At 38.6% G+C, this 16688-nt stretch overlaps 1 protein-coding gene across 1 annotated transcript in view; it reads right to left on the bottom strand.

Moving 5' to 3' along the window:
- Positions 1-16688, bottom strand: part of COL19A1 (collagen, type XIX, alpha 1) — a 207236-nt gene that overhangs the window by 71141 nt on the left and 119407 nt on the right. The window contains exon 11 of the mRNA XM_010003471.1: positions 6316-6393. Within this exon, the coding sequence (XP_010001773.1) occupies positions 6316-6393 (78 nt within the window). The remainder of the gene's footprint in view (positions 1-6315; positions 6394-16688) is intronic.

Genomic DNA, 16688 nt, shown 5'->3' with positions numbered 1-16688 from the left:
CAACCCAAAAGACTCTCAGTTTTATGAGGTGTTTAATTCATTGCTAAGATAATGCTAAAGTAACCTCCCTCTTAAGTGAAGTATTTGGTATCATAAACACAGCATTTAGAAATAAGGAAGTTGCTTCAAAAATGTTTACTTCAAGACACCTGCAACTTCCTAAGGAATACAGAGTCCAGAATAAGGCTGTGATATTGTAGAAAGATTTGGAAATGTTTGAACTGAATTCATCACTGGAGCCAGGGAAACCACCATGGTGGAGAACTAGTCTGTGTATATACACACAAAACATTTTTAAAAATCTGATTAAGCCATAAAAATGAAGTTGTTGGCAGATGTGCTGAGAATACACTGGAGCCAGTTAGATAATAACCACAGAATTGTGGCTAAAGGGATCTCTTGAGATCATCTAGTACAATTCTCCTCCTCAAGAAAAGATCAATTGTCCACCACTGTGTATAGTCAGCTCTCTCCATAGAGAGGGACTATGCAAGCTCTCTGGGCAACCTGTATCAGTATTTGACCAGACTCACAATAAAATAAATTAATAATAATAAAATAGTGTTTTCTTCTGTTCAGATGGAATTTCCTGTTTGTTAATTTGTGCCTGTTGCCTCTTGACCTATCTCTGTGTACTACTAAGGATAATCCGGCTCCCTCTTCTTCATTCCCTCACATCAGGTGTTTATATACACTGATGAGATTCCCCTTGAGCCTTCTCTTTTCCATGCTGAACAGTCTCAACTCTCGGTCTTTTTCTTTATGAAAGGTGCTCTAGTCCCTTTAATCTGCTTTGTGGCCCTGTGCTAGACTCACTTCACTAAGTCCACAAGTCTTGAGTCCCACCAGTGCTGAGCAAAGGGGAAAGGTATCTCCCCATATCTTCTGGAAAGGCTCTTCCAAGTGCAGCCCAGCATATTGGTGGCCTTTTTTTGCCACATGGATGCATTGTTGGCTCATGGTCATCTTATTGTCCAGCAGCTTCTTCTTCACAAAGCTTCTTCCCAGATAGTTTGCTTGCAGTGTATCCTGATACCTGGGGTTATTCCTCCCCCGATGCAAGATTTTGTATTTGCCCTTGTTGATCTTTACATGATTCCTCTTGCTCCAGTTCTCTGCTATGTTCTGCCCCATTGTTCAAATAATTAATGAAGATGCTGGACAGTACTGGCTGCAGTACTGAGTCCCGGGGTACACCACTAGCAACTTGTCTCCAACAGGACTTTGGGTCACTGTTCACAACCCTCTGAGCTCATTTGTTCAGCTGGTTTTCTATCCATCTTACTGTCCACTTATCTAACCTGTACTTTGCCAGCTTGCATAAGAAGTTGCCAAAATGAAATTATGGGAGATAGTATAAAAGGCTTTGCTAAGTTTGCAGTCAACCATATCTACTGCTCACCTCTCATCCACCAAGCTGGTCACCTCATTGTAGAAGTCACTGCAGTCTGTCAAGCATAATTTCCTCTTCAGAAATCCATGCAGACTATCCTGATCACTTTCTTTACCTTCATGTGTTGAGAAATATTTTACAGGAGGATTTCCTCTATAACATTCCCAAGGATTGAGGTGAAGGTAACCACCTGTAGTTCCCTGGATCTTCCTTCTTGAAGACAGAAGTCATATTTCCTGTCTTCCAGTCTTCAGAAATCTATCCTAGTCACTGGGACCATTCAAAGATAATCAAGAGTGGCCTTGCAATGACATCACCCAGCTCCCTCTGCACTTGTGGATGGAACCTCTCAGGATCTGTGACTTACAGAGCTGTCTGTATCTTCCATCTGAGGTTGCCAGGGTGCAAGAGTCTGACAGCAAATAGACAGTTATTTCAGAAGCACCTGGGTCCTGTGTCTTATGACATCTTTAAGGATGAATATGCTTGACAGAGAAGATTTGATATGCTCTTCTTTGTGCCCTTCTGCATGAACTGCTGTGCAAACTGCTGCACACCTATTAGCTGCTTTTGTTATTGCTGCACAAACTGCTGCAACTCCTGGCTGTTACACAGCCCTTTTCCTGGCATGGGCTAAAAGGGCATTCAGCCCTCCCTAATCAGGGCTCAGCTAGAACAAAAGCTGCAGCAACCCTTTGATAAAGAACAGCTGATGGATTTCATTAGAAGCTGCTAGAGCTACCCTTACCTTAGCCCTACCTGGCAGCAGCAGGAAACCTCTGTCTCCTAAGAGGATTCCAGAAGTTCCCAAATCCCAGAAAGAGTGCTCAGAAGCTCAACAGGGCATCAATAACTCACAAAATAAGAAACTGCTTCAGAAACTGTTGTGTCAAATGCATGCTAAGCCTGAGTGAAAAATAAGCATTTCTAGATTTCACAGGATGGGTGTCTAACAAAGTTGCTTTGATGCTTCATGTTAGGAGAATTTTTGGAATTTGGATTTATGAAAAGAAACAGTATTTATAAAAAATGCATCAAGTTCAAGAAATATTCCTCCTACTAAGATATCAAACCTAAATAAAAAAATAATTTCCAAAAGCTTTGGAATTATATTTTGGAAATATAAATTAACTTTATGGCATTTAAGATAGTGAAGGTAGAGTCTGGAAAACTCCATGTAGTCTGAATTTACTAGACACTTTGAAAAAAGTACAACATGACAAAATTATTTGAAGATTGAAGAAAATTCCTTACATGGGAAGCTGAAGGATCTTAGTTGAACTTTCTCAATGGAATGGTGAATTGCTTACAGATAAAAAACCCCTTTACATAACTCTTAAATGTAAAGCAGACATAAAACCCCGCCAAACAATTGTTGGAGGCTGAAACTACATGCTCAAATGTGAAAGAAACAACATATTTTGAAATGTGGGATTGACAACAAACAATTGCACAAAAAAAATATATAAATAATGAGACATTAAGTTTCTGTTGTTGATGTCTTTCAGGTGGAAACTCTTTTTTTGTGAAAGGTATACTTAGCTAAAATGCAGGAATTTTGAGAGAAATCATAAAGTCCTGCAAAAAGCAGGAAACCAGAAAGATGGCATAGTTGTCCACTGTGGTTTAAATTCCACACAATGCTAGTTTAGCACCCAATATTTCTGGTTTTTGCTGATCAGTAATATTGGACCAGGGACTTCTCTGAGTAACATCTCATTACCTTCCAAAGCTCCTGATGTCATTCTGAGCACTGCTGCAATGCTGTCGTATTATTGCAGCAGTAACATGCTGCTCTGAATGCTTGAAGCCAACAAGAGGGACACTGAAAAATTATGTATGAAGGTAATTCCCACAGAATGGTCTAGTGTCTCTCATATAGGAATGAAGAAAAGGGAATGAGTTGCTGTCTCTACTGGACCACTTCTCTCAGTGACGCGCATTAAAACCAAAGGCTCCTACTTAGTAAGGACTCATGTCTAACATACACCACTTCACAAAAGATAACAAACCTAAACCATGATGCTAGTCACCAGTGTCAGAGCAAGGAGGAACCCTGGTCTTTTTTTCTTTTTTCTTTTTTTTTTTTTAGGAACAGGAAAGGTTTGCACCACAGGAAAACAATGCTGACTAACACATATGAATGGAAGTGGGTACCATGACAAGAGGAGAAAGAAGGGCTGTACATCAACATACAAAATTTAACTAAATTCACTCAAAACATTATCACAACTTAAAGGACCTTTAAACGAGCATTATATGTGTCTTGGGTTGGTTGAAGAATCAGAAATGAGTTCACTGCATGGTCTCTACTTATGGCCAGATTACCATGTAGCCACTATTTCTTCTGCCATAACCATTATTTTCCTCTTCTAAGTAACACCCTAAATATGGATGCACTAGGTATGATAAATCACTGAATCTTTTTTATGGTAGAGCTATAGTAAATGCTAAGTAGTTTCTTTTGTGTAGATACAGAAGCACAGTAGTAAACAAAAACCCCATTGCTTCACTTCAGGTCACAGCTCTGCTCCTCCTCCTCTATTGTTCTGCAAAGGAAATAAGCTATTTAAGTCTGAAGATCATAATTAGTACAACTCATTGCTCATAAAAATTGCTCTCTTCTGCTAAGCCAGCCTTGTGCTGAATGAGAAGACATAACAAAAGAGATGAAAGGAAAATGTGTCACAACAAGTGGAGAAAGAATGGGAACTAATGCAGTTGCTCCTATAAAGGCAACCAACACACTTCTTAAATGCTGAATTATTAATATGCTTATTTATTCAGAAAAAAAAAATTCATGCATTTTGCTAGTACAGAAGTCTGAAAGAAGCAATATGCATAATAATCCAATTTTTATGTAGCAGTGCACTAGTTCTCCATGACTGCACTACTTCCAATTATTATAACTATATTAGTATATCTATTTATTCTTTTTCTTTAATACATACATACATACATATATATATACATATATATATTAGTATGTATTTTATGATGGAGATTAGTCCTATGAGATGAAAGAAATACTACTACCCAGAATATTTCTTCTTAAAATGGGATAGGGATACATTTGTCCTCGGTTCCCTCTATAGTCAACATAGGGAGATGAGTACCCACACTAGGACAGGTTGCCACTTTTGGTATCTCTTAGTAGTTCTCATATTAAACTCAGATATTGGATCATACAGCAAAATCCCACTTACAAGATGCTGAACATGAAAATGCATGTCTCAGGCCAGTTCAAAAAGGGAAAAATCCACTGCATGGCTTTTATTTTTCCCTTTCTATCTCATAGTATAGTGTTGCTTACCTAAGTCACCAGCTCTAACATGAGTCTTTTAGGCATTCTTGGAGTTTTGACAATACCACTATTAATGCTGTTCATTTTCCTCAGTTCCTTAGATTTTATTTGAATATGTGTTCAGAGAACTCTATCTTACACAATAATTCTCCTCTCAGCTCCTTGTTATTCTAAGCCTAGGTTTCAAAAATGCTGAGGTAAGTGGGAATTAAAACTTGGAAAATTACAAGTATGATGCAAACTGAGATCCTAAAAAAATAAGTCTATCAGGTTCTTAAAGTATGACATCAAAATGAAATAGATACTTTTAAATGTTTTGGAGTAGTTGTTTTATTTTTTTCTAATATGTTACAATTTCTGCAAAATGGGTGCAATATCACCTTTAGATGTGAACAATATGTGGAAGGAAAATAATCAGTTGGTTACACAGTCAATATTATGCTTTAATCTTCACAAGACAATCCATGACAAAACCAATAACTTAATTTAATGTGAAAGATTTGGAGATCCTGCTAGAAGTATAATAGAGGAACATGACATCTATAATTAAATAAAAAGGAATATTTAATAGCCATTAGATGTACAGTGTCCTGGTTGTCATCAACCAGAGCAGAGATCTTGTTACAAACAATAAGTTACTGTGTAATTAAATGTATTGGAAACGCAAATGCAAATGAAAATTGAATTAAGACTGCAAACTATATTATTAATGCTTGGGAGGGGGTAGCCAGCAGAAAGAATATTGTGAGCATCTCACTGGTAAAAGATAAAGACAGATGCTGAAGTTTTCGAGTCTGCTGTTGCTGTTGTTCAGCTGAAGGCAACTGGATGCATCGCCGAGATTATAAAATAATCAGCACCCCTGTTTTTATAGATACTGGAGTGAGACAGCAGATCGATTTTATGCATGAATAGGACACGGCCATGATACATGTATCAACCCCCTCATTACCACTGCAAAACGGCTGGGGAATTAAAAAAAATAAATAAATAATTCCACCATTATATATAATATCATGTGCTATCTCTGAATCTTTGCCTCAAGCAGCTAAGTTCATCAAAGAGTGATGTCTCTAAAACAGTCATAACTGCTTCTCAAGAAGAACTAACAAACTGTGTGTTTCCACAGATTTAACAGTCCACAGAAAAACACACTAAAATATGCTAAAGCCAGATATCCATAGCTTTTCAGTATCCTGAATATTTAATTGCTTAACAGTAAGAGTCAGAATAATTATAAAATCTTTAATAGCATATTCACCACAACTTTTGATTCTGCCTTCCTATGTTGACTTTTCCTGAACGGGTTCTCAATCCTTACTTTGAAATTTAAACAACCTCAGCTTTTGAATTTTCATGTTCAACTTACATGAAATTTAGTCCTATTTTTGTAACTTAAAAAACAATAGAAAACAAATCTTTGAGGCCTACATCTGTGCTACCAGTTATTGAAAACACTTTAGATGGTTGAAATTGTTAAATCTCCTTCAAGTGAAGAGAAACCTCAAATGCCAAAGCTCAGTTTCTAGTCAGCATACTTCATACTCAGCTGCTACCTTTCCATTTTTTATTAGTGCTTAGAGAGAAGTCAAATATCAGGGTCAGTCAGCACACTCACCAGTTGTTCACCAAGTTTACTCACCCTTTGACCTTCTGTGCCAGGTGGACCCTGAGGACCCTCCAGCCCTGGCAAACCCTGAAAATACAAACATTAAACATGTAAAACATTCATTGTTATTCTCATCCTGCTTTATTCTGTAGAAGCAAGACTAACTCAAAGAGCCAGATATCAAGAGAAAGCACTTATTTCTAACAATAAAAATAGGTTAGGTATAATACCTTCTTTCAGGATAAGGTTATATTTAGGTGTGAGAAAAAACGCAAACAATAATTATTAATCACATTCCTCCCTATAAAGGATTAAATAATTTGGAAAAGTAGAGGTAAGTCAGCACTACTTTAGCAGTTATATTAACTACAGTTTTATATGAAAAGTGGTTTGTCTCATTAAGATGCCATAAGAAAAAAATAACATAAAAGTTGTATTAAATGAATGACAACTTGCTCTACAACACAAATTCAACTATAGGAACTAAAGGGAGGGGGGGTCAGGGGGTGGAAGGGAAGGGAGTGGTGGGAAAGGGGACTAAATATAGCAGAAAGCCTTACGCTCACTGTATTGTGAGGACCAGCCCTGTGCAATTTCCTCTGTGTGCCTGGTTCAGCTTTTCAAAACCCTTCACAGCCACTTTTCTCTCACACTCTCCCCTGAGCTTGCACAGAAGCTTTGAATGTTTTGAATATACCCTTGACTTCTGGGTCTTTCTCCTCAACTCAATGCAAGGATCTGCCTTTGCAGTCACAGAATCACAGACAATTTCTGAGGCTTTTAGGTTTGAATTTTATATCTGATTAATGTATGATATAACCATAAAGGCTTCAAATAACAGCTCTGATCTTACAACAGTGCTCCCACCCCTTTTACTTTATGAGTCACCTTGGATCACATTTTTTAAAAAAACATAACTTCAAGGAAGCTACCCAATTTCCATTCTAGTAACCAGAAATGTGAAATGAGTTTCAATGTAAACAGCAAAGAGCACTGAACAAGTTTACTTTATATAATAAAAAAGTCTTGAATGCAATCTTGCATATTCTTACAAGGTAGCACAAAATTAAAGAGTTACATTTAGTTTATTTAAGAGTTTGAAATATTAAAATATTAATTTTTTTACCATTTAAATTACTCAGACTCAGGTATTGCTTCTGCTTGAGTCATATCTGGTAAAATTAAGAACACCTTATTTAGAATCAGCTATGCATATTTATTGCCCCAGTAAGGTAAACTGAGGACCTCTAAGAGTCCTGTTTTAAAAAAATTCCAGATTCCAGAAATTAATTTTAGAAGTTCATTTATGATCCCTGACTCCCAAGATAAACTTGAGAAAGTGGGCTTGCCAAAGCTGCCAGGTCATATATCTTCAAGTGATGCTTTAAGTCAATTAGACTGAGATCTGACCTAAACTTTAAATAAAAGGTGTAATTTTAAGAGTTTTTCTATTCTTATTGCTTCTTTATTTTCAGTCACTGAAGCTAGAAGAGTACATCAGACATTGTTAACTATAGGTTATTTCTCCTTTCACTTCAGTTTATAATGTAAACAAGATGAGGTTTAGGATCTTTTACACAAGTGATGCACACCATTTCCATCTTTTCCTATAAGTTTATGGACCTACAAGGTGTATGTCAATGTTGTGTCCAGCAAATAAATCATAGAAAGTTGATTACAGTGGAGTTATGGAGCTTGTATATGCAAAAACCCATAAAGCAGTATCTGAGTATGAGCTCTTTAAACCTTCTCTCCTTTTTCCTTGAGGTAGTGTGGCATTTACAGATAATTCTGTCTATCCTTCTGTTAGCAATATTCTAGCTTTGTAGAGAAATTCTGGGAATTCAAGAATGGGTGGAGTTTTGTTTTGTTCATATTTCATTTCTAATCTCAACTTTTGCAGGGGAATGAGATGGAAACTTGTAATGTCTGTTTTATGGAGGAAGAAATACTTAGCCTCACATATCTGTACAATAAGGCTCCAAGGACGCAAGAAATACACGAGAATGTAACTGCACAATAATGATAATTAATAGCCAACATTTTTGTCCTAGACCTACTTTTAGTCTTTTTCTTCTCTCTGCAATGTTATTATCAAGAAAAAGGAACCAGATAAGGAGGTTTATCTTCAAGGAAAGGGAGGAGAGCAGCTTACAATTGGTAACTAGGCAGAGAGGACTACCCTGTACAAGGAGCCACATCCTGACATTGAAGCTGAGGTAAAAGTTCACACTAACTTCAGTGGGATCATGGGCCATGTTAACTAACTGCAATAACTTGGCAACTGTAATGACTTTGCAATGCTGTCCCTATTCAGCATTCACTGAATGAGATCCTGAAAAAAAAAACCCTGAAGAAAAAATCTGCAGGAGGAATAAAAAGAAAGCTGCTCAATAGTGAAATCTCTCCAAAGGGATGAATAAAACATCCCCTGTTAGATCTATAAAACTTGGCAATAAACTGGTAACAGTTTAGCACAGAAAAGGACATATTTGTAGGAAAGCAGATTAAAGTATCTACTTTGGTCTTATCTCTATTTAACTTCTGGATATTTCCCTTTAGAGAGATCTCTCCAAAGATCCCTCAAAACATATATGGTGCAGCAGCCAGACAACCCGCACCAAAAAACCCCACCACTGCAGACAGAGAAAGGGACAGAGAAACAAAATGCTTGTGTCAGAAGGCAACCTATTTTACATGTACTGTCTCCATCAGTTAACAACATCTAAAGCAAATAAAATGATTCATTATGCACTAAAGGAAACACACGGGGTAGAAGCTAGGGCAGGTATCCTGGGAGGATTACAGAGAGGTTGTCCAAGCAGCTAGGGATCAGGTTAGGAAAGCCAAATCCCTGCTAAACTTAAATCTTGTCAGGGATGTTAAGAACCATAAGAAAAGCTTCTTTAGGTATGTTGGGGAGAAAAGGAAATCCAAAGAGAGTATATGCCCTCTCCTGAAGGGAACAGACGAGGTAACAACACAGGATATTGAGAAGGTTGAGGTCCTCAATGACTTCTTTGCTTCAGTCTTCTCTGGCAAGTGCTCCAACCTCAGAACAAAGGCCATAGAAGGTGAAAGCAAGGACTGGGAGAGTAAATCCCTCCCACTGTAGGTGTAGAGCAGGTTCATGACCATCTAAAGAACCTGAAGGTGCATAAATCTATGGTGATTGGAAATAAAGGGAACATAGCCCCTATCTTTAAAAATGGGAAAAAAGAAAGACCCAGGGAATTACAGGCTGGTCAGTCTCACCTCTGTGCCTGGCAAGGTCATGGAGCAGATCCTCCTAGAAAGTCTGCTAAGGCACATGGAAAATAAAGAGGTGATTGGTGACAGCCAACATGGTTTCACTAAGGGCAAGTCATGCCTGACCAATCTGGTGGCCTTCTACAACAAGGCTACAGAGATGGTGGATGGTGGCAGAGCAACTGAGGTCATCTACCTGGATTTGTGTAAGGCGTTTGACACTGTCCCACATGATATCCTGGTCTCCAAACTGACAAGGCACGGATTTGACAGATGGACCACTGGGTGGATAAGAGATTGGCTGGATGGCCACACCCAGAGAGTTGTGGTCAATGACTCAATGTCCAAATGAAGGAAGGTGACGAGTGGTGCCCCTCAGGGGTCAGTACTGGGACCAGTGTTGTTTAACATCTTTGTTGGAGGCATGGACAGTGGGATTGAGTGTCTCCTCAGCAGATTTGTTGATGATACCAAGCTGTGTGAAGTAGTTGACATCCAAGAGGGAAGGGATGCCATCCAGAGGGACCCTGACAGGCTGGACAGGTGGGCCAGTGCCAACCTCATGAAGTTCAAAAAGGCTAAGTGCAGGGTCCTGCACCGGGGTTGGGGCAACCCCAGGCACATATACAGGCTGAGGAGAGACTGGCTGGAGAACAGCCCTGAGGAGAAAGACTTGGGGGTGGTAGCAGATGAGGAGCTTGACATGACCTGCCAGTGTGTGCTGGAGCCCAGAGAGCTTTTCATCAGAGAAGAGTGACAGGACAAGGGGTAATTTTAAGCTGAAAGAAGGGAGATTTAGGTTAGATATTAGGAAGAAATTCTTCACTAAAAGCGTGGTGAGGACCTGGAATGGGTTGCCCAGGGAGGTTGTTGATGCCCCATCCCTGGAGGTTTTTAAGGCCAGGTTGGATGAGATTTTGTGCAACCTGATCTAGTGGTAGGATTCCCCGCTCATGGCAGGGGGCTTGGAATTTGATGATCTTTAAGGTCCTCCCAACCTTAATGAGTCTATGATTTTATGATTTTCACTGTGATAGCCCTGCAGCAGTAAGAGGATGGGTGTGGTGATGAGTAAAAGGAGGTACAGGGATAACACAAAGCAAAATGAGATTTAAGTGCTTTTTCAGTGACATCAGATGCCAGGAAAACATAATGCATCCTTACAGGTGGCCTAACATACACAGGATTTTCCTGACTCTGTCAGATCACCTTTGAGGTTGGAAGGTGCTGGCATCCTAACTACTTCATGAAGAAGCAAACTGAAGTAACATATGCAGTCTTTAGGGCTTGTATCTATTATGGATCAGGCAAACCCTATGGAGTTATGCACCTGAAGGAGCTCAAGGAGCATGAAGCGGAAATATCTCAAACTTTACCAGGTATCTTGGGGAAGCAAAAGAGTCAGTAAGCTTGAGATGAGCTCAAGTGCATCTGAAACTTAGAAAATCTATTATGATGAATGAGGATGGCTATGAAAAGAGATAAAATGTGATGTACAGGCAGGCACAAGAGGGTTGTAAAAAAAAAATCTCAAAAATTCAGTGAACAGAAACTTGTGAATACTTTTATAAGAGTTAAACTGTAAAGGAGAGTGTTGGCAAGGGAAAAGATGGTGGTTGTGAGGCTAGATAAAGAAAAAGCAAGCTTGCTATGGAACACAAGGTCACAAATATTTAAACAAAATGATCACCAAAACTTATTCCCTTATTCTAGGGAACAGAGGAAAACCAACAGATTTTAAAAATGTTACGGCAGAACAAGTAAGATTTTAAAAGATCTTGCATCTCATTGAAAAATATCTGTAGGAATTAACATTTTAATACTTAGCAGTTAATATTTTTGGAAAGTAACAGGATGAAAGCTAAGAAGAATTATTCAACTTGAGGTGGCAGAAGAAAAATGTGTTTGGAAGTGACAGAAAAATCTGTTAACAATTCAGCCAGTTACGCTGTTTTAAGTTTCAGAAGCTACCAGTTGAAAGTGCATTAACTAGCACATAACTACCAGAAATTGTTTATTACAGAAGGGCTAAAATCACGTCCATGTTTATAAACTGAAATGAAAGCTCTACTGAAACAAAATCAACAGTAGATATTTTTTTTACAAGTGAATGGTGCACTTGTCAGCGCTAGGTTAATGATTGGACTTGATCTTAAAGGTTTTTTCCATCCAAAGAAGTTCTATGAATTGGTGGGCAAATTCCACAGCAGGGGCTTGACCTAGTTCTTCAACAAACAGTTTTCACCAGGATAAAAATAGTCACCACATTGATGAATTACATATTTAAAGATCCCTCTGTAAAGCCCACAAATAGGGCAGTGCAGAATCACACAATGCAGCAGCCAGGTAAAAATCACCCACTGATTTTCAGATTCCTGGTATAACCCAACATGTAATCCCATTAAAGAGGTGCAGCCTGACTGACTCAAGAGTATTCCCCAGACATCCAAATATGCAGCTCATAGTCCAGTCAGTACTGCTGTAGTTGCACCCATACAAGAATGCCTCAGCATTCCAGACAGGATGCATTAAGATGCAGTTCATTAAGTCTTAAATTCATATACTTGTCTGGAAATGTTACCAGGCAACCAGGCAACAAGTTAGGCTGTGCAGGTTATGACTGCCACTGTCATCCTTCCAACTATTTTGAGATTTTCCTCTTTGACCTGTTTCCACTGTATTGTGGGGAAATGAGTAGCTTCCTCTCATGTAAGACTGGTGATCATCCTCAGCAATCAAAGGAGCTGAAATAGAAATACTTTATCTGCAGTCAAGATGGCTACAGCATTGGTTTCCCAGGTATCTTCAAGGCTTTTTAGTTGCTGTGTCTGTCCTGCTTCTCTGCCTAGAGGCCCAAACAGGAGAGTCAGGAAGAGAGAGATCTGAAAATATAACTCTAATGGCTTCATTTCCTTGTCCATAAGACTGCTTATCACCACCCACACAGGAACCCAGAGAGCACGCAGACACACCATACTGTTACAAAATTTTGCTAAAATGGGAAAAATAGCACAGGAAAATCCCAGATAGATGACTAATTTGTTATTCTATTGCTGTTTAATAAGGAAAATCACACTACCACTTATTTCAAATTCCTGTATCTTCAGCATTTCCAAACATGACCCTGCCTCATTCACATCCTTACTGAAGCAAGCTGAGTGGGCAAGTTCAAAAGATTTGTACCCTATGTTTGGCCTGTCACTGTTACTGCAGTAATTGTGCTGTTTTGCTTGAGAGGGCAAAGTAGAATATGCTATGAATTTGCTTTTAAAACTGCTGCCAAGCCACTTAATTCTGTGGGAAGGAAGACAGCATTTAGCAGAAGTATTTCAGTCTGTCAGAAAACATGATCAGTTACTTCTTCATGATAATTTATTCCTGAAAAAAACAGAAAATATGCTCCTCACTGATCTCATTATGCTTTAGGTTTGGTCATTCTGCATCTTTCTTTGGTAACTTGACAACTACTTTTCTTCAGAAGCAATAATTTCAAAGGGAAATTGGAAAAGTATTTTCACAGAAGTTCACATTTCATGAACTTAGTACTTTTAATAGACATGGATGTATATTGTAAGCAAAGAAAGTGTAATTTAAAATCCCGAGGAATAATTTGAAATTATTCTTTACATGGATGTCTACTGCATATGGGACCATTATTGTTCCTCTAATGAAGTACGTATAAATCACTTTCAGGCCACTTTAGCCAACTGCAATTTTTTGAAAAACAAATTTTCTTTGAGGCTAAGACATCAGTCTTCACTTGTGCATTCAGCATCAGTATTGCTGCATAAGGAAGATTTAAAAGACTGAAACTGCTAAATCATATTCTATTACACTAAGAGGGGAATCTTAACAGGATCTGCTTCCATACTTAAAAAGCATTTTTTAAGGAGGATGAGGTAAAGATCTCTGTATCTGATGCAAATACAGCTCCATTAAAAAGTTCACGTAGAGAAAATTTAATGTACATGAATGTATGTAAAGAGATCAAGAGATTTAGAATGAAAATACAATTTTCTCTCTCTTCTTTCTTGAGCTAATTAGAATGGCTCTCCTTTATATCATGACATGAAAAGGAAGAGGACTACATTAGTTGAGATGCTCACTAATAGGGGTATGTTCCCCCTTCTTCAGTAATACTGTAAATAATAGTAATATTAATTTACTATATATATTCAGATGACATTTTTTTCAGTGTGAGAAAAGAAAAGCATCATGTGGAGGAGACAAGTAAGCAAAAGTGGCACATGATTTTCAGAAAGAATCACTGATATACTGCTGACCATAACAGTAAGAATGCCAGGATACCAAACATCTCCTCTTCAAAATTCTGTATAAATGTTGAATAATTATAGTATAAACTGCAGTACAGTATCAAATTAATGTGTGAAATTCCCAGGCATCATTGCCAAAAGTGAACTTGAGCATTACGTGAGTAACTGCTGAAGCTCCAAGGGGGAAGCTGTGTAATCTGTTGATGATATTTGCTCAGGGAGGGCAGAGCCAGCAGTGACGGAGCAGCCTGCCTGGGCCTGAGTCTGTGGTTTCCTCCCGCGGCTGCCTCCGCGCCACACTTGTGCGCCAGCCTCCTTCAGCTCAATTTAACCAGAACCAGGAGCCAACATTCCAACTATCTGTTTAGTAAGCAAGTCTTGGGGACTTTTGTCTGTGACTGACTTAAGCCTCAGCTTCTGCGTAAACACTTGGTGCCATCTGGATGAGTATTTTATAACTCCTGAAAGGGATAGGTTTGCAGGAACGTACGGGCGGACGCTTGTTTTCCTCAGGAACTAAAAGCAGCGTATCGAGTGTCAAGAGGAATAGTTTTCATACATTTTACAAGAGATGGCTGTGCTACCTTCCCTCACCTGTCACTCCTCTGACACGGCATGTACAGGCTTAAGCTGGGGATACCAGAGTGGCCGAGCTGTGGAGCCAGCTGTGACCCTGCAGAAAACAGCCCCCAGCTTCTGCCACTAGATTTCACATTTTGACGAAACCACACAACAGAGCAGTATAATCCCTCCTGTCTATTCTCTGAAGGATCCTTGGCCACAGGGAACTTATCGGGGAACTTAAACTTTTAAACATATGCCTGCCAAAAGTTGGCATGAACAGAGAGAAAAATCCATAATACATTCCCAGCATGGATTCTAAGACAGCTGAAAAGTACTAAAGAGGTATCTAGTACCTATAGACTACTCCCATATAACTAACACCTCATAACTTAGGAGACAAAATAAATACTTATATCTTGACTTTCGTAGTGTTAACTGACTCCATGGAAACAGAAAAAATTTAAATCCTTACTAAAAGTGCATAGATATGCCCATATATGTCAGTTAGTGATCTGAGCCACTAAAATGTATGTGTATGAATAACACAAGAATCAAATGAATATACTTGGAGCTCCTGAAATAACCAATTTCAGTAGGATTCTATATAAAGCCTATAAATTTATTTTGGTGGGTTTTTTTTGCAGCGTAACATGGTTTTCGCTACAATATTGTTTCTTTTTCTCCTCTAATTCAGCATGCAAGAATGATGAAATCGTATTAATAATACTTTCCTTACCTGCCTTAAAGAGATGTACAGAAAAACATGGGCTGCAACTCTAATCCTAACTCTATTAACTGCAGAAACATATAGCCAGGTACACAATTAATTTATTTTTGAATTCTCTGCTATTGCTACAAGTGAGAAGCATTGTTAAATGTGAACGACTTAGGATTTTAGTAGAGACTTTCTCTTAATGAAAATCAAACAGGAGTATTGAGAGCTTTTTTTTTTCTTTTTTTTTTTTTTTTTTTCCCAGACCAATGCACTTTCAATTCTATGTAATTTCAATTTTAAACTGGTAAAATAATTTTTGCATCTTGAAAAGCCTTGGCATTGTTTCCTCTGTTTGGGATATGCTCATTCACCTGATAGGTTGCTACAGAAGTTGGGTATTTATGAATTCTGCCATACATACTGCCTCTGAGTATCCCTCATTCCTTAGAGAGACTATATCTGTTTGTTAAACCCTTCTAAAAATACAAGTAAAACAACATCTATTTTCTGTGTTATTTTCAGGTTGAAGGGCAAAACACAATGAATGTTGCTTCTGAGCAGCAGGGGGGTTTACTGCATCTCAGGGATGCCTGAACCCTTTTAGACACAGAGTTCCATACTCTTACAGACAGCAAAAGAACAGACACATGAAAAAAAAAGAGAGTTCTTACTACTTGTTGTTATACGGTTCTGTAGATCACCTACAGACAACTTCTTGTGGACCAAAGGACCACCAGCCAGATGTTTGGGAACAACTGCAGTGAAGCAGTCTCCATCTTTTGCCTCCTTCAGGCTCCCTGTGCTGAGGACATGACCATGGTGCAGGTCTGTGGGTGAGGAGAATGCTCTGGCCCTGCACATGATCTGGTTCATACTGAGACAAGCCCATCTGGTAGACCTTCTCCAGTTTAATCCGCTGGTGTATGATTCCTACGGCAGCACGTAGGAATGGAAGAGCCCCACAGGGCAGCACAGCTCTGTAATGCTGTCATTTCCCACCTGTCTCAATATTGAATTGCACTGGGGCAGAAGGTCTATGACCTAGCAAAAACAAGTCCCCTTGATTACTCAGTCCCTCACTGCTCAAAAGCATTTTGGAGTTAAGCTTTAACAATGTGTCTTTATTTTCACTGCTCTTCCCTCTCCATCCCACAGAATAGCAATTCATTTTCCATTTTAGCTAAAAGAAATAAATCATTTTCACATTAGGAAAAACTAAAAATGATTGTAAGTAGATGGTATATTTATGACATTATGCATGAATCCCAAATGAAAGGAACATTTTAAAACTCTCTCTAACGGAGTTCACAACTGAAACACTTATGTCACATTTTGGTTGTAACAACATGAATGGTCCTAACACAGAAAATTCTCATTCAGTGGCACATAAACCTAGATAATATCTGACCTACTACTTATTCACAGGAATATAGAACATCTTTCTCCCATGATTGTACATCATACAAGTCATGGCCACACAGAAGTCACAAAAATAAAACAACTCTGAAGACTGGATTTTCCCTGAGTCACCACCATTCATGTCATTCCTCATCTTTTAGCTCTTGCCAACAGAAATGCAT

The sequence above is a fragment of the Chaetura pelagica genome, unplaced genomic scaffold (assembly GCF_000747805.2).
Source record: "Chaetura pelagica isolate M959 unplaced genomic scaffold, ChaPel_1.0 scaffold150, whole genome shotgun sequence".
NCBI lineage: Eukaryota > Metazoa > Chordata > Aves > Apodiformes > Apodidae > Chaetura > Chaetura pelagica.
Note: the sequence above shows the minus strand (reverse complement) of the source record. Positions and strands in the feature narration are given on the sequence as shown.